The 19554-nt window shown below is 29.9% G+C and overlaps 2 protein-coding genes across 3 annotated transcripts; one reads left to right on the top strand and one right to left on the bottom strand.

Annotated features, from left to right (window-relative positions):
- The first annotated feature begins 11723 nt into the window (after positions 1-11723).
- Positions 11724-16365, top strand: LOC101253354 (RNA demethylase ALKBH9B-like). 2 transcript variants are annotated; one of them, XR_011214599.1, is made up of 7 exons: positions 11724-12014; positions 13093-14238; positions 14799-14884; positions 15132-15442; positions 15516-15587; positions 15687-16116; positions 16273-16365. XR_011214599.1 is itself a non-coding variant. In XM_004233934.5 (6 exons), exons 1-6 carry the CDS (start codon positions 11837-11839, stop codon positions 15886-15888), a joined length of 1995 nt encoding a protein of 664 aa, XP_004233982.3. In that variant the 5' UTR covers positions 11724-11836; the 3' UTR covers positions 15889-16239. The 2 variants fall into 2 exon arrangements, 1 of the variants encoding a protein (XP_004233982.3); XM_004233934.5 differs by lacking the exon at positions 16273-16365 and having other exon boundaries at positions 15687-16239.
- On the bottom strand, positions 16316-17479 carry LOC101251248 (uncharacterized). Its single transcript, XM_004233507.5, has 2 exons — positions 17048-17479; positions 16316-16910 (listed from the first exon to the last, which is right to left on the bottom strand). The coding sequence occupies exons 1-2, from the start codon at positions 17408-17410 to the stop codon at positions 16608-16610; spliced, it is 666 nt and encodes a 221-aa protein (XP_004233555.2). The 5' UTR covers positions 17411-17479; the 3' UTR covers positions 16316-16607.
- Positions 17480-19554: the final 2075 nt, after the last annotated feature.

The following is a 19554-nucleotide window of genomic DNA, read 5'->3' as shown; positions in this document are numbered from 1 at the left end:
TTCTTTTAGTTCATCAAGCCTTCTTTTATACCAAGGCATCATCATTAACAGAGAGGGTTTTAGGTTTAAGCTTCACAACCTTATCTTTCCAACCCTTTACAATTACATAATCACATCATGCAAGCATACAATTAAGCATATAGAAGACTTTACAGTACTACCCAATACATATCATTCGCTATTAAGAGTTTACTATGAAATAGCATAAACCATAACCTACCTCCACCGAAGAATCGTGATCAAGCAATCTACTTCTCAAATGCTTTGCTTTCCTCTTCGTTTCTCCCTCTCTCGTTCGTTCTCCCCTCTTTTCTCTATTCTTTCTATTTTTCCTTATTCAAACTTTTTTTCTTTTACCCTAATTACCATATAATTAAGTATAAAAGATGCTAAAAGTAACCCATTACTTATTTCAAGGTTATCTCCTTTAACCCCCAAGTAATTGAATTATTAACATTAAACCACTAACTTTATAATCATAAGCAGGAATAGTCGAAAACACCCCTTAAAACTTTTAACAGAAATCCGACCCAGTCAGGGTTACGCAGCCTGTGACGGCCCGTCGTGCCTGCGACGGACCGTCCTGCTGCTTCCGTCACAAAGTTCAGAGAGTCGAATTCATTAAAGAGTCTGTGACGGTCCGTCGTGCCTACGACGGTCCATTCTGCTCTTCCGTCGCGAAGTTCAGAGAGTTGTTCTCAGTACCCAATTTTCCAGAATCTAAGTGTTTTGGAACGAGACCCCCTCGACGGTCCGTCGTGCCCATGACGGTCCGTCATGGGATCCGTCGACCCAGATAGTTATTATCAGAAATAAACTCTGTCGTTACAAAGATATTCTAATAGATTTTTAAAAGAAGTTTCTTGTAAGCAAATATTAATTATTATTATTTCCTATTTAATTAATATATTAAACCACTTACACTCTAATAGTAGTTGTATTAAATCCAAATTTTCACATATACACACCTCTTCTTGATTTCTTGTATTCAATACAATCTTTCACCTTATACACCTCTTCTTGATTTCTTGTATTCAATACAATCTTTCACCTTATATTAATCTTGCTTATTTCGATGATCCTCGATACAGAAGAAAGAGTTCGGGCATTATTAAATATGGGACTATAGAAACGCATTCAGTCATCAAAAAAGAGGATTTGATTGAGTATCGAGGAGTCAAGGAATTTAGGCCAAAATACCAAATGAAAGTAGATCGATTTTTTTTCATTCCTGAAGAGGTGCATATCTTGCCCGGATCTTATACACCTCTTCTTGATTTCTTGTATTCAATACAATCTTTCACCTTATATTAAATGCACATCTTAATTCCTTCCAACTACACAATGTCCAACCTATACTATTGCTACATTTTCACAATAATTGAAGTCATAACATCATATATGAAAAATTGTTTGTGTATTCTAGCGATGTGGTAAACTTGTACTAATGACATTACAGTAATTTTTAGTATTTTTTTCAATTTTATTAATTTTTAAAGCTAAATTGAATTAAATTAAATTACACACACAAAAAACTGTAAAGTCATCTCATATTAATATGGTAATGAAATATATGTTGAAATATTGACTAAATTTCATGTGATTTGCTCTCAAAAAATGAAACATATAAATTATTTATATATTTAAATAAATCATTACTACACGACATATCAAAAAACTGTAAAGTCATCTCATATTAATATGGTAATGAAATATTGGCTAAATTTCATGTGATTTACTCTCAAAAAATGAAACATATAAATTATTTATATATTTAAAATAAATCATTACTACACGACATATCATGAGAATTGTATGTTTCCACTTTCCATGAGATAATATCCATATCTAAGCATATTAAACGTAGATAAAATTTAAATTATACATACAAAATTTTTATAAATAAATAATTAAAAATATAAATATATTTATAACTTTAATGTGGAAGGAAGTTATAATTGATAGTATATCTTGTTAATTATGTGCGGCATTTAAAATTAAAATTTAAAATTTTTCATAATTATATTTTAATATACTTAATCATCTATTGAAAAATATCATTTAACAACTCACTATAGACAAATTATCATTTTTAATCTCGATAAATATATAATATTGAAGGGTTGTAAGGTATTATATATAGAACAATACCTAAAACACTAAACATTTATAGTTTCTTACGATTGGATTGGTATTAAGTCTATTGACTCTTAATTTCATTTGTATTGTTCAATATATGATACCTTACAATTATATTGAATTAATTAATCAAAAGAAGAGTTCTACTCAAGCGTCATGTATAATGCCCAATAGCCAAAGTTTGAAAATGTGTCAAATAATATATATATTATTTTTGTTCCGGCTTAGGATATTTGTTTGATATACATATATATATATATATATATATAAATATAACCCTATTCTTTCCTTTTATTTCCCTTTTTCAGTTGGCGAAGATACAAATTACTTTTCTATCATCTTCGGACAATGAATTCTCACCTCTTTGATTTTTCGTTCGGTGATACGACCATTTAACAATCTCAATAATGAGTCAACAAACTAATATCCTTGAGCATCTTTTTTTAATTCATACGTGCTCACTAGCTAGTTTAATGTTTAATTTCTTTTTGTTATTTGTTATCTTCAATTTTAACATTTTCCTATTAAAATTACTTTTACTAATGTTATTGTAATGTTCTTTTATGTAATTTATTAATTTTTCAAGTCACAAAATTTCTAAGTAAATTCTCAATAAATAATTTTTAGCTGAATTTGTAAGAAAAAGTTCCTAAATATTTTGCAAGTAATAAAATTCTTAAGTAAGTCTCCGAATATTAATCCCCAGAAAATTACGCAACAAATTATTTTCCAAGTAATAAAATTCCTACGTCAATCCCCAAATATAAATTTCCAGCAAATTTTACAGCAATTAATCACTAAATAGTTTCCCAGGTAATAAAATTCCTAGTTAAATTCCCAAATATAAATTCCAACAAATTTCACAGCAACTAATGTCCAAATAATAAAATCTGCAGATAAATTTTTGCCAAAATATCTTCAGAAAAATCTTTAGGATAGATTATCTGGGGATTTTTCTATGGAATAAGAAAAAAAAATTAAAATACTTTTTTGGTTCATTTACCTGTGGGTTTAGGTACAGATAATTTACTTACCATTACTTTTCCTCAGGTAATATCGCAAATTCATGTTTGGCGCAAAATGACGCAAAATTTACCTGCGGAATTTGTTAGGAATATACATTTCGTAGGTAATATATTCAAATATTGAGGAATTTAGAATTTTTCCAAGAAATTCCGCATGAATTAGTTGCGAAAATTTTCCATAAAAATAATCTCATGTAATTTATAATTTTCTTGCAGTGATAACTTTCCAGAAATATTTAGAGATCTACTATCAAACGCTAACTAAATTCATTATATTTAATGAACTGATTATTTGAATCTCACATTGAAAATATACACTAGGTTATTTTAAAAGACTACGTTTCAGATTTTTATATATAATTATATATTAAAAAACTCTCTAACACTAATTAAACCTCGCCTTAAAACATTTTACAAAGTATATATATATATATATATATATATATATATATATATATATATATATATATATATATATATATATTAAATTCATACAAAAATTAACTTCCCAAAATATTTAGACATTTACTACCGAACGCTAATTAAATTCATTCTATCAAATGGACTTACTAATTGAACCTCACATTTAAAACATGCACTAAATTATTTTAAAAGAATATGTTCTAAGTTTTATTTATTATATTAATAAACTCTCTAACAACTATGCATTGAACCTCGCCTTAAAAATATTTTACGAAGTTCATTATTATTTAAACACTACTATATTTGTCTTTATATATATATATATATATATATATATATATATATATATATATATATATATATATATATAATTCTATTGCTTTCCGCAGAAATTTCCTGGTCATACATAATTTCTATGTTGTTTTTACTTGACGTTAATTAAGTGTGAACCCTTTTAAAAGTATCAAACAAACTTAGAATTAAAAATTAGGAAACGCAACGTAGACTTGATCTACGTACATGTGATTCTTTATTTTCTTTAACTTAAAAGGGTCAAAAATACCTTTAAACTATTTAAAATAGCTTAAATATATTCTTGAACTATATTTCAGCTCAAAAATATTCTTTCCCTCAAATTATAGGGTCAAAAAATACCCTTCCATTAGAATTTATGTATTTTGTGAAATCGTTCTAAGAAAATGATAAAATGAGGAAAAGGGGTTCTATGTTTTTTTAGTGAAATCGTTTCTAATATCTACGGAAAACGGAGAAAATTGAGGAAAATTAGGGTGGAACTCTATTGGCTCATGGGCATGCCATGTGACATCCACATGGCATCTAGGTGACGTTTAACCGATTCTGTTTATCAGAAGGGTATTTTTGACCCAATAGTTTGACGGTAAGGGTATATTTGAGTAGAAATATACTTCAAGGGTATATTTGAGCTATTTCTGATGGTTCAAGGATATTTTTTACTCTTTCCCATTTTACTTTGAGATCTAACTATGAAGTTTCCGGATCAATGATTTTTTCTTCTTCAATAATTAAAGGACCACTTAATGAGTGGATACTTAATTAATAAAAAATTAAAAAAAGACTCAAATGTGTTATCGAACTTTAAGAAAAAAAATTTATTTATCTCATTTGATTCGTTAAAAGCATGACTCATTTATGTCATTTCTATTAGAAAAAAAAGTTTATTCATGCCATCATTTGTTAACTTAAAAAAGTTTTGATTTTGCAAAATAGGTTTTCTACACAAGTCAATTATGATTTGATCAGATCATTAATTAAATCATTTTAAAAGAGAAAATGATCAAATATATCATCAAAATTTTGAGAAAATACTCGTTTATGTCATTCTTTAAAAGTCTGATTCATCTATGTTATTTTAGTGAACAAATAATAGTATGAATGAGTCTTTTCTCAAATGAAAATAACATAAATAAGTCAGACTTTTAGCAAATGACATATTTAAGCCTCTAAAATATAATAGTTACATGGAGTCAGTGACGGAGCCAGAATTTTTAATAAAGAGATTCAAAAATCTAAGAAGTAAACATACAAACTAGTGAAAAGTGGTTCAACATCTATTATACATATCTAAATAATAATTTTAATATTATATAAATAGTAATTTTTTCTACTGATAACATTTCTAATTAAGTATATGGTGCCTCCGCTCTGCATGGAGCACCAAAAGTCCTTTCCTGAAACTTAATAATACTCAATTTGCTTTTCCTATATTATTCTATAACTTTAATTAGGGTTATACATAAGTCGAATTGGTTTGAGTTTTTAATTTATCAAATTCAATTAATTATGTCAAGAGTCTTTATCTATAAATGATATCAAATTATTAGAAGTTAGATTTCTCCGATTTTCAAACTTATTTTTTGGTTCGATGTGAAGCGTTTTAAAATCAAATTTATTTTATTTTTGTGAAACATGATGTAAATGCTACATTAATTCATACAATTACACCTAATTTAGTTCACTATGAATTTATTTTCTCAACTCAGTTTAAAAACATCCCATGACCTTGCTATTTGTTGAAAGGGAAAATGTTTAAATATATCATTTAATTTTTAAAAAATGTTCATTTATGTCATCAGTTAAAAGTTTGGTTCATTTATGTCTTATTATTTAAGAAAAGGCTCATTCATGCCATTATTTTTAACAATGATTTTGCAAACCATTTTTGACATGTGACCAATTATAATCAGTTTTTTTAATAAAAAACATAAAAAAATTAATTCAATATTTATTTAGAATTTTGATTTTTTAAATCAAAAATCAAAAAAATTAATTCAATTTTTTATTAGAATTATGATTTTTTTAATTGAAAAATTGATGACATGCCCGAATTATAATTAGCCACGTGTCAAAAAATGATTTTGCAAAACCACTGTTAAAAAATAATGGTATAAATAAGTCTTTCCTTGAACGGTAATGACCCAAACTGTTAACAAATGACATAAATAAATCTTTTCTGAAAGTTTGATGACATATTTAAGTTTTGTCCCTTAGAAATAAAGGAAACCTAATTATTTTTAAAATTAGGAATTTATTTTGAAAAAATACGACAAAACATTATTATGAAAACCAGAGAAAGTAGGGTAATGGTTCAAGTAATCTCCCTGAGAAGGTATGAAGCATTTCGAAAAATCCACAAATATGTAAATTGGTGAATTTAAATATTTTGCGGCTAATATAGATATATCGTATTTGAAAATGATAGTTTGAAAGTAGTTTTGTTTATTTAGTACTCTTATTGTTTCACTAGTTCAACTTGTGAATCAACTTTATAGTTTTAGTAATTATTTTTGATTTGATGGTTGATATTTAAAACTTTCCAATGTCTATTTGAAGACTAAGATTTTTTTAATTGAACTTATTAATAGAGGAAAAATTTTCAAAAAAGGATAAAGTAAATTCAATTTTTTATATATATAATTTTTTTAATTGCAAATAATTTTGTTATGTTTCTAATTATTGACATAACCGATTAACCAAACTGAAATAATCCAAACCAAACAGAGAAAATCAAATCAAACCGAATTTATTTTGGTTTGGATTGGGTTAAACTTTTTCAAAATCAAAAATCAAAAATTCAAACCGAATAGTTTAAAACCGAATCGAAAAATCAAATACATACCCTTATATATTATATTGTTTAGTGAGTTTTTTTGTGTGTGTTTATATTGCATTAGTATTTTTTTAAGTATAAATTATAGGAACCACATATTATAAATACAAAATGACCTTTTATCCCTTTTAGAATTGAAATTACTAAAAATCCCTTAAAATTCAAGGAAGCGGGATACATCCAAATAGCACGGGATACATAAGTCCTGATACATCATATTTTGCATCTGCTGCTATTAATTAGGAGTAATTACCATGATTTTTGTTATTTGTAACTGAAATCACGTAATTAATGCTATACAGCTTGTGTAACTGATTAGTAAATTCAAATTTTAAATCAGATGATCTTCATAAATCAAAATTATTCTTGTAAAAGTTGATCTGCATACTAAGAAATAAAAAAAAGGTTTGAAGATGAATATCTCAATTCTGCTGCGGCATTCTGGAATTTGGGTAAGCGATGTTAATTATGAAGGTTACAAAGTTCATGGTATTGTTGTTGGCCATTCCATTTCATTTGTGAATCTGAAAACGTTGATTTTATCAGAGCTTGAGATCGACACTGTTACAAAGGATATTGAAATACGATACATTGTCGAGGCAAGCTCATGTCCATTGAAAATCAAAAACGACATGGGTGTGAAACTTTATTTCGAAGTTAAAAAGAATGCATCTGGAATCGGCATGTATCCGCTTTGTATTGATACAACTGATAAAATTTTATAAATAACTAGATTCAACAGTGGTGCGTTTTCAATGTAACAGTAATGCTATATGAGTTTGTTTGTGTATGTGAAGTATCATATACATGCATATTATTGAAAATATGTTATATGTTACATGTAGATTGTCTTTTTAGTTATTCAAGTGTACAAAAAAATTGACTTGTTCAATTGTTTACTATATGATTCGTGTATACAGCCTTATGAGTTATAAATTTGATATATTATATTCAACAGTGTTGGGTTTCAATGTAACAGTAATTAAAGATGAGTTTATTTATGTATATTATGTATCAGATACATTCATGTGATTGAAAATATATTATATTTTTCGTGTATACTCCCTTATGAGTTATTCTAGTGTCCCAAAACTTGACTTGTTCAAATGTGTACTACATGTTTCGTGTGTACTGCCTTATGAACTATAATTTTGATGTATTACATTCTAGTGGTGCTTTGCACTGTAATATTAATCTGTGATTAGTTTATTTATGTATATGATGTATCATATACATTCGTATAATTCAAGTTGCTAAATATGTAACTGCAATATTTGTACATGTATGTATTATAACTTATGTATCATATACATCATTTTTATAAAGTGAAAAATACTTAAAACTCAAACAATAATGTATCATACACATTAGATCTTAAGTGTCATATACTTCATTTTGTAAATTAACTGTCAAAAATATTTAAACTAAAACAATAAAATTTTGTACCTTAACGTTATAAAGCAACAAATGTGTCTAAAATAATAACTTGAAAACACATAACATTAATAACTAACAAACTATTGTAATACCAATAAGCTTTTAAAAAAACACAAAAGATAATTGTCTTCAACACAAAACAACATAAAAACTTGTTCATCCTGTCTCAGCTAATTACTAATCTATGTTAACAATGTCATCTTCAGTTGGTGTTGTGAATTACCATCTCCAGATTTACACTCTTCCATAATATTTGTAAACTCACACGATGAAGAGAAAGAAGGAGACTAAAATGTTTGCCCTTAAAAAACTTAGAAAATCTGGTTAGAAAGAAGGAGACTCCTACAAAATATCAAATAGATATGGCTGCAAATTTGTACTTGAATTCAAATTTTGTTAAACTGCAAACGTGTGGAATGGGGAATTCAAATTAGACAATTATACACCTAAAACGTAGGGAAATAAAAAAGGAATAAAAAATAATATGGTAAATTTTAATTGGGGCTGTTAATGGGGAAGTGGGTAGCTTGAAAATAGGATTTTGTTTTAGTAAAGTAAAACTTGCCAATTGGGTGAAAAAAGGGTGGAAAATCCTTATGTATCTTTCATATTTTTTTAATTGGGGGGAATAAGGGATTTTTGAAATTTTTATAATAAGTAGGGATAAATGGTTATTAAGATAATTAAAGGAGTGTAGTTAAGTAATTTTTCCTTTTTTTAATCCTAAATTCTAGTGTAACTGTATCACCGATGCAATTCAGATTGTTGTTATTGAATATGCAATCCCTTGACTGAATAGAATAATTAAGGCTACAATGTGAAAAATTACATTAATTTATGAAATTTATGTTATTGATTTAACGTAGAATATTGATGATAAACGAGATATCAGAAACAATCTGTGCCTAGATAAATTCAAAAACAAAATCTAGCGATTCTTACTTACTCCATTGGCTTCATTCTCTTTTTATCTATTGATGATTGTGAATTGAAGTATCAAAGTTAATTTATTGTTGTGGTTTATTAATTATGCCAAGTTGTCAACCATTCAAGTTTTGATTCAACATTTCAAAATCTGAAACACAGAGAAGAACAATTACATAGATAATACAATTAATGATATCATGATACCCTTCTGAATATATGATGTATCATGATATATTTTTGAAATATCACGATACATTTTTAATAGATCATATATTATAATACGTTTTTGATGCATTACATGATGATATCTTGGTATAATTTTGATACATGATGTATCATGATAACTTTTTGATACACGAGATATCATGATACAATGCATATATTTAAGTAAGCACATATCGCTTTGATACTTTATGTATGGACGGCTTTCCATCATCAATAATCTTGCAATTGGGAGAAGAAATACGTGTAGATACACTTACCGCTAATTAAAATTTTTATCTGATATGAATATATAACCACACAAAAGAACATAAATTTAGAAAATCTTTAATTTCAATTTGAACAAATTTAAAGTAAATTGTGCTAAATTAATGTCATCACGGTATGATGGAGAAATACTGATAGCAGAGGTGAGAGAAAAAAATTAGCCAAATATAATTTCTAATATGCGTGAATAAATTGGATATAATCATATAAATTTGCTGCTAATAATACGTAACTTTATTAGATAGTAATTTTGAAATAAACCTTTAAAAAATAAATATAAAACTTATGTTTACCTAATTGCATAGATTTTTCTTTAATACAAACCTCCTAATGCATAGATAAGTAGCTTTCTTTAATGACTTGAAAGAGACAGATACATGTTTAAATCATTTTAAGAAAAAAGAGAATCGTCGCTATATACGTGCTAAGAAATAGATTAACAAAAAAAAATGGATTTCAGAACATATAAAAAAAAATTACAAAATATGTATGGAATTTTTGCTCAAAGGCTTGAATAATTCGCACAAAATTATTCGTATAAAATATGTATATTTCGGTTGAGGATTAAAATTTTCCTCGTATTTTTCGTATATAAATCGATATAAAATATATATACACTTGCAATTTTGTTCTTTGTTATTGTTGACTTTTGCATATATATGTTTTGTATATATACATGTTGGTTAATTATTATTTTTTACTATAATTGAAATTTGTATGCACATAATATACATTTGTTTGTAATTCCTAATCATTTTACAACATACATACTAGTCTGTATTCACCTAACATTTTTTTATTCATTTAATTGAGCTAATAATTAACATTCATTTTACTAAAAAACATTATAAATTACGTGGGGATTTTCATGAGAATTAGAATGAAAAATCACAGAAACTTATTTTTCTATAAATTTTCATACTAATTACCAAGAAATCTCTATGTAACTCACAGTTTCCTTGTAGTAATTCTCACGTTCAATATCAACAAACAATATCAACATCTATGTCAACCATTAAAAATTAAAATATAAGCGTCTATATATAAGCTTTCAATTTTGAAATTTAATCATTTCAGAATGCTAATTAGAACATATGTTTTTTCTTGTGAAGATGCTAAATTCCCATTTTTTATTTTGCGAATATTTCTTTAGTTTTTTTCTAAAAGCAAGAGAAAATTGTGTAATAATTTCTTTAGGAGATTAAGTTGCATAGATTCCTAAATATTCATTCCCTCTTGGGCATGCCTATATTCGTATGGGTGGGGTACAAAGATGGCTATGGAATGTTAATTATTTTAGGCTTTCATTTTGCTACATAAATATTTGATTAAAAACATGTTAATTTTATCAAGGAATTATACCTAATTAAAATTGTCATAATCAAAATATCCTATGACAATTTCCCATAAGTTGCCACTCTAATTAAAACCTCTTTGGGAAACTCCAAATTCTATTCAAGTTCTTCATTACCCTTTTTTCAAAAAGCATCTTTTTATAATATGGAGTTATTTCCCTGTATTTCTTCACTTCTCATTTTCTATTTCACTATTTTTTATCATCGGTAGTGATTCGGGGAGTTCACCCGAGCCTCCTCGATAAAAAATTTACTATATTTATAAGATAATGTTGAATTTATGTAAGTATAATTTTGAGTTTTTTTTAAAAAATAAAAATTAAGTTATAGTGTAGTGGTAGATATCTATTTAGATTGTGATCATTTTTTTCTTTTACCTTTTAAATTCAAACGTGTTAAAAGATCTCTGCTAATAGGACTAAAACTTTTAATACTTATAAATTATAAGTACTTCCTTGAAATTATATTTTGTTGACTTATTCACACGTTTGTATTTTTATTTTTTAAATCTCTGAATGAAAATTTTGAATTTGTTATTAACGATAGTGAGATTGAATCTGCCTCTTTGAAGGTTTTTTTAAGACCAATTGAATTGAATCGTTATTATGATAATTAGGAATAGGAAACAATTTTTTTTAGGAATAGGAAACAAAAATCTGTTTTTTAAAAAAGAAAACTTCTTCAGAAACTTCGAAACCTCAAACGCCTCTGCGTGCAATGAAAAATCGACCCCTTTTTAGTATATATGTAGTAAATATAACAGACATTTATTTAATTTTTGCTAGAAATAGACTATTTTACTCCTATTTAAGCTGAAACATTAATTAATTGAATAATATTAAAAAATAGAATTTTCATTACAGGTGAGTCGTTCATTGCGTCAGTTCGCCGCTATGCTCGACCACCACCACCGAAGCAGCACGACCGATCGTTTCCTCCTCGATTACAACGCCGATGAACTACGAATCGCCGGTGAATTTCTATCTAACTGGTTCCCCTTTCTCTCCCGTGACTTCTGCAGCAGCTGTACACATACGCTTTCCCATCGTATCCGATCACTCGGACGACGTGGTACTCTCTCTATTTCTATCTTTCTATTAGCTCTCTGTATTAACATTTATGGAATTCGTAATGTTCTTCGCTTCTTAACTGATTAACACAAAGTGCATTCATTTCTCAGCTTAGAGAGGTTTCCTAAATGAAATAATCGAAGAATTTTGATATCTTATTACCACCCACAAGCTCGAGCAGATAAGCTTACGCTGTAAGCTGTAGTTTGGATTAGACACACTCCTATTCGTGAACTAGATTTATGTAGTGGAATTTAGAGCCAGTTTGGATCGACATATTTTAGGTGACTTTAAACAAAAATATGTTTGGGTAAAACAAAGAAGTGTTTTAAGCACTCTTTTTTTAATCAAAATAACAAAAATAAATCAAAAACAATCCGTTAGAATTCCTCATTTATAACTTTTGCACCTAAAAGTGTGACTTACTGGTCAATGGAGTGTGCCGAGCACCATGAGGTAGTATCTGATGCTGGTGGGAGGTATCTTGTGGAACTAGTCGAGGGTATGTGCAAGCTTGTTTGGACACTACGGTTATCAAAAAGGGAAATCTGTGACTATTGACATATAAGCCTAGCTGCCCTAATAGGTATCTTTATAATCCTAGAGTGTTTTAGTCAATTGGTGAAGTAGTTCAATTCATCTCAGTGTTTTTATATAATGTGAGACATGATGATATAATATCATATACTTCTTTCTTATAAGGGACATTGATATATTATAATGCTTTCTTGCATGTGTATCCCTCTTTCAATTATGGAACATTAGTCTTTATGTACTAACTAATGTTCACTATGATACTATATGGAAGAACGTGAACATCTAATCAGGAATCAACACAATATGTGGACTAACCCAAGGCTTTTTACAAAACCATTTTGGATGTCCATGTGGGAAATCATATGACTCAGAATGTATCTTCATCAGAAAGTTGTGAAAGCTAGAAGTTTTGTTGGTGGATAATGATGTGGCTTAACAACTTGATTTTTGTCTTTGACACTCTTATGCTGTGGATAATGATAAAGAAGAAACTATAGATTCAACGAGTTCTCTGATCAGAGAGTTCATTTGTATGACTGCAGAAGCTGTTGGTGATGCAGAACAACTGAAGCAACAAGAGAATTTCGTAGTTTTGACTCCAGAACTTCCTGATTCTAATGCCTGTAATGGTAATCATGACAATTGTTACGGCAATTCACTTGGGAGTTGGCAAGATTGTGCTGTCTTAAATGGTTCTGCAGATACAAACTCATTAGGTAGTTGGAAAGACGGTGCAGTTGTGCAAGAGCCTTTTGATGATGCATTGACATGCAGGAACAAATCAAATAGTTATGTAGGTGGTCGATCACTTGGGAGTTTGAAAGGTTATGCTGACTTAAACGATACTGCAGATACAAACTCATTGGGTAGTTGGAAAGACGGTGCAGATGTGCAAGAGCCTTTTGATGAGGCATTGGCGCCCAGGAACAAATCAGATTACAATGTAGGTGGTGCAGTTCACCCACTTGGGAGTTGGAAAGATTATGCTGACTTAAATGATACTGCAGATACAAACTCATTGGGTAGTTGGAAAGATGGTGCGGATGTGCAAGAGCCTTTTGATGAGGCATTAGCGCACAGGAACAAATCAGATAGTTATATAGGTGTTGCAGATCGCCCAATTGGGAGTTGGAAAGATTGTGCCGACTTAAATGATAATGTAGATACAAACTCATTGGGTAGTTGGAAAGACAGTGCAGATGTGCAAGAGCCTTTTGAGGCTGCATTGGCACCCAGGATAAAGCCAGATAATTATTTAGGTGGTGCAGATCACTCATCAAGACCTGTTAAAGAGGCATCGAGAAGTAAAACTTTCCGTTCATCGAGACCTACAGCAATCTGGAGGATGAAAATGCCATTGGCAGATGAGCTTGATGCTGTAGAGATTAGTGAGTCAAGTATCTGTAGTAGCCAGTTACGTAATGGAAATGGTATGAACAAAGAGGAAACTTCTGTACAGGGGGCTAAGCCAAAAATGGAGTTGTCTATGGAGCAGAGAGAGCACATTTGGTTTTGTAATGTAAAGAGGAAAAAGGACTTCATTTGTTTGGAGAGGGTTAATGGGAAGATTGTGAATATACTTGATGGCTTGGAGCTACATACTGGTGTCTTCAGCATGGCTGAGCAAAATAGGATAGTTAAATTTGTGGAGAAACTTGAGGAGATAGGGAAGAGTGGACAGTTAAAAGGTCAGTATTTCCTTATTAATTATGCAAATCATTTTTTTTTGTTCTTTCTGATAAATGTTACTGTCGTATTCGTGAGCTTTTTGATGAACTAGAGAAAACTTGCTTATGTCTCCTTCGATTTGAGATAGATATGAATATGACTAGTTGTTTTTCTTGTTAAACCTTAGAAAGTGTTCCTGATTGAAAAGATAAGATACCAGATAAGGTAATCCAGTATGTCATTGAGTATGAGATATGGGAAACAAAGTCAAATGAGATTTGAGGCATAAATTTAGGAAGACTTCAACTGTGTGGTTACTTTATTAAGGATCATGAATTTGCATAAATGATTTATGCTACGCCTCAAATTTCAATTCTGAATCTTAATTCAATTCTGGTGGTTTATCATTATGATTTAAGTAATTTTTTTCCCTCTTCAATTAGTTTGATGGGGTTAATATTTTTTGATTGATGGTTGTGGAAAGTAAATTTTCTTTCTACTATGTTTCCATACCCATATCTGTACATTTATTAACCTCATGCACTAGCATGCTCTAACCTAAATGCTTTGATTCTTTTAGAGCGAACTTATACAGCGCCACAGAAATGGATGAGGGGCAAGGGACGTGTGACAATCCAATTTGGTTGTTGTTACAACTATGCTACAGTAAGTCTTTGACATTCTTGAAATTATCCTAATCTCTTCCTCCCCCACCCACAGCCCCAAGTGGGAGGAGAGAAAAGAGGATACGCTCAGAATCATAGGCTGTATACTTTAGATTTTAGGCCATCCCCAGAGAACTTTTTCCTTCTAATTCTTACCTTTTTAAACAAGGTTGTGACTGATATGAGTCGATCATTGAGAAAAAGGGAATGTAGAGATATGATGATAATTGAATTATTTTTTATGGCAGGACAAAAAAGGCAACTCCCCAGGGATTCTCAAGAGTGAAACTGTTGACCCGTTGCCTGATCTTCTTAAGAGCATGGTTAGAAGGCTTGTAAGATGGCATGTATTGCCTCCAGATTGTGTTCCAGACAGCTGTATTGTCAATATTTATGATGTGGGAGATTGCATACCACCTCATATTGACAGTCATGATTTTTTTCGTCCATTTTGTACTGTTTCTTTCCTCAGCGAGTGCAATGTAGTGTTTGGATCAAACTTGAAAATTGTAGGTCCGGGTGACTTTGCTGGTGCAATTGCAATTCCCCTGCCAATGGGGTAAGTCTTCTGAGTTTTACCTATATCCTTACTAGATTTCAAAGACTATTAAATTGTGATAACTTTCCTCCAGGTCTGTACTCGTCTTGAATGGGAATGGAGCTGATGTGGCTAAACATTGTGTGCCAGCTGTTCCTACCAAAAGGTATATTGCTGAAAGTGTATTAACTTTTTTTTTGAGTCTTTGGTTAATCTTCCGTCAACTATTTACTTAAAAATGTCAACATCTCATTATGCACAACAGAATATCAATTACGTTTAGGAGAATGAATGAATCTAGAAGACCAATTGGATGTGCTCCTGAACAGGATTTACTAGGTCTTCAGCCTATATCCCATGAAGCAGATAGATATGAAAAATCAAAAACCTATAAACCATGGCACTCAAAGCAGTTGAGACAAGGACCTGAAAACAGTTGGGAAGACGAGAAGAGAATAAGGAAATAGTAAAGATATCATTCAAAGCCATATTTTCTATAAATAGGGAAAGTGTCAGGGTTTCTATAGATGATTAGACGCATGTCGTGACTATGCAGATTGGTCCATCATCTTCTGCAATTATGAGAAATTTTGGTATTGTTGTGCTCTCATTTTATTTTTCGAACCTGGATATCTTGATTTAGGCTCGATATGTGATCTTGCGAGTTTCCACGTTAATTTGAAGCTGAAATATTGGTGAAAATTGGTCCCATTCTTACTTTAAAATTGCAACTTTTGATTACTTTTGATCGTGTTCAATTTCATATGATGTAATTCTATCAGAAGAAATGCACAAATGATATATCGTTTTTGGTTTAACACATTTCAGTTATCTGAAATTCTACTTTTTAGAGCCTAAGGTTTTTTACATTATGGTGAAGAGACAAAACACAAATTATACTATCGGAGACATATTTTATTAAACATTCAATCGACATTTTAATGATGTTCCCATTGAATTACAAGCATTTAACAACAAAGCACTGTAATTTTGTTGAAGCAAATTCCCAAAGATACAAAAAAACATGGACTTGACAACAAATTATTCTGAATGGTCCAAATGAAATATGAACCAAAACTTACAGAATCAATGTAATTAAACCACAACACCTCAGTTCTTGGTGTCTTCGCAGAAACCACAACAGCAAAAAAAAAAAAAATTAAAATAGCCTTTTTCTTTAGGATGATTAGTCAATCCTTTCTGGTGAAGCTGCAGATTCATCCTCAACTCCTACAAATTCATCGTCACTATTGTACACAAACTTGGTTTTTTTGCCAGCAAATTTCTGTCCTCCTACCGTAACACTCATACTGCTTATTGCTTCACATAGTTCATCAATTTCTTTTTCTTCTTCTTCTTGGTGTATAAAGAAACCAACCGATGATTCTGACTTGTCACAAAAATCCAGCAGTAGAGATCTTGTAACACTCATCTCACTTTCAACACTCTCTTGCTTCTTCTTTCCCTCATACACAATCTTATTCAATATCTACAACACACCATAGAATGTTAGCAATTATTTTTCCCTTCAATAAACTGTTTCTTTCCCCCTTTTAAACCACAATTTGGTACATTCCAGGAGATTCAAAAGTTAGTTAATTAAATTAAAATCATACAAACAAATACCTGAGATATGACAAACTTGTCTTCCACTGGGGATGCTGGCAGCAATTCATTGGTAGAGAGGAGATCCATAAGAGGAGTATTTGCTGGAGTTGGGGCAACATGAAAGATATTAGTCGTTTCCCCCCATGAGATTTGAGCTTCTTCTTCAACCATTTGCAATAAATTCTTCACTTGACCTCTCAACAATGCTTCCCCTGAACCAGGAGTAGAACATTTTCTCCTAGACACTGTAGATGATGGGGTTTTCAAAACCCCTGTAGCTAGGCCAACAATTGGTGAACCATTTGTAATATCAAAAAGAGCTGATTTCTTCGCCATTTCCTTCTTTTCAGATTCTTTAATTGCAATAAGTGGAGTCTCCATTGTTTCGATCAAGAAAATACCGTTAACAGAGAAAGGTATCGTAATTGGGGGATTTTGCTAATATATATATTTATAGGATAAAAGGGGCGAAAATACGACCGTTAATACCAATGCTACAAAACTAGCCGTTGGGACCGGGAGGGGCTGCTATAAAGTCTACAAGCTTCTTAGGCCCATGTAGTTATGTGGGCTTTTGCAAGGGTCAATAGGAGAAACTATTTGGGAAAATTGTATGACATGATAAACTATGCTAAGTAATTAATTATGGACAAATTTTATATATAGCAAATATAAAATTAATAATTTTGTGCACTAGCAAAGTTTTCAAAATTGCATTTCATAGCAAAATTGTAGTTTGCTACGGATGTATTTTTTGTATAATTTATACATTTTCATTGTTCAAATTAAAAAAGGTAGCACTCTCGGTTGGATGAAAAGGGGAAAAAAATCCCAGCAATCACGTGGATTCTGTTTTAGTATAATTTCATTTCTTCTTCGTATCCTTCAACTGAAAGAACCCCATTGTAGTCAATTCAAAAAATCGATCAAGCTATTAAAACTGTCAGTTTATACGAATCGTACAAGTATATGAAACTGTCATGCATATAGATATATACCTATTTAGTGTTTTTTTGGTGAATTGTATAAGTATATAAAACTGTTGTATGTTTAAAAGAATTTTTCAGTTATATACATATACCTATTTAGTGTTTTTTCGTGAATTGTATATTTGTATAAAGCTTTAATTTGTTATATAAAGGCTGAAACTGTTGTATAAATGTATGAACCTGTTGTATGTTTATACGAATTTGTCAGTTCTATACATATACCTATTTAGTTATATACATATACATAAGATAGATTATACATTTATACAAGCACAATTGTATAAGCAGACAATATAAGAGATGAATCAACACAAACACAAAAACAGATACTAAGATAGATTATACATTTATAAAATCAAAATTGTATAAACATGAATCAACACAAACACAAAAAACAATTACTAAGATAGATTATACATTTATACATTTAAACAACCACAATTGAATAAACAGGCAGTATAATACACGATTCAACACAAAATATAAATATAATATATAATCGAAACGTATAAACAATGATTATACAGATACCTTATGATGCTCGAATGACCCAGAACCAACAACTTCATTTTTATCATTATGTATTGCATAAACGTCAGTTTTAACTTTCATTTTCTTACTTGACCCAGCAACAACTCGGCATGATCTTTCACACCTCCATCCACAAATCTAGTTGGGTCATTCCTCAATTTGGATATGATCTTTTGCATGGTGTTCGATTTAGACATTATACCTGAAATCTCCTCAAAATTCTGAATTAGACCCAAGGAAAACGATGGGTGTTCAACATTATTTTCAACATGCAATGGGTATATCTCATGAATCTCTTCGATGGAGATTGGGCATCCATTGTTTGAACCAAAAATCTGAAAGCATTATGAAGTGAAGTTAAAAATTAACTTGAAGAAATTAAAAAAAAATTAACAAAAATTGATAAAGTGAGATGAGTTTTTGGGCAACACCTTAAATTTTTGAAATACTTTAGTAAACTGCAAAGACGTGCTAGAGAAGTTGAAATTTTGAAATTGAATTTGTGGAGTTAATTAAAGAGAAATTGAAGAAAAGAAGAAGAGATTGTATAATATGAAGAGGAAAGAGAAGAAAAAAAAAAGGGTTTTGTTTTGGAAAGGGGGGGGGGGGGGGGGGGATTTTATACAATTCGGAGGGCCCTACTATAGCAAATTGAGCGATATTCCTTTAAAGGTAATAAGTGAAAGGGAAGTTACTGCATATAATTATTTTATTAGTTTGTCATTCCCTACAATTATCCTATTAATTATTAAGGGTATAGTTTAATTTATTTACTCTCAGTGGTTATAGTTTTATTATTTTGCCTAATTAATGGGATCCTCCACCTATTTGTATACAAGTAACAAACTTATTTATGATTTCTATATAATTTTATACAAATTTAATTTTATCTCTCCTATCCTTATTACATATCTTTCTCCTAAAATCACTCCTCCATTCTATTTTGAATTTCAAGGAAGATTTCACGTTCTCCATTTAGTCTTTCTCTCAATTTTCGTAGGTAAT

Source organism: Solanum lycopersicum, chromosome 2, assembly GCF_036512215.1.
Source record: "Solanum lycopersicum chromosome 2, SLM_r2.1".
Taxonomy (NCBI): domain Eukaryota; kingdom Viridiplantae; phylum Streptophyta; class Magnoliopsida; order Solanales; family Solanaceae; genus Solanum; species Solanum lycopersicum.
This window is presented reverse-complemented; position numbering and strand designations above follow the sequence as displayed.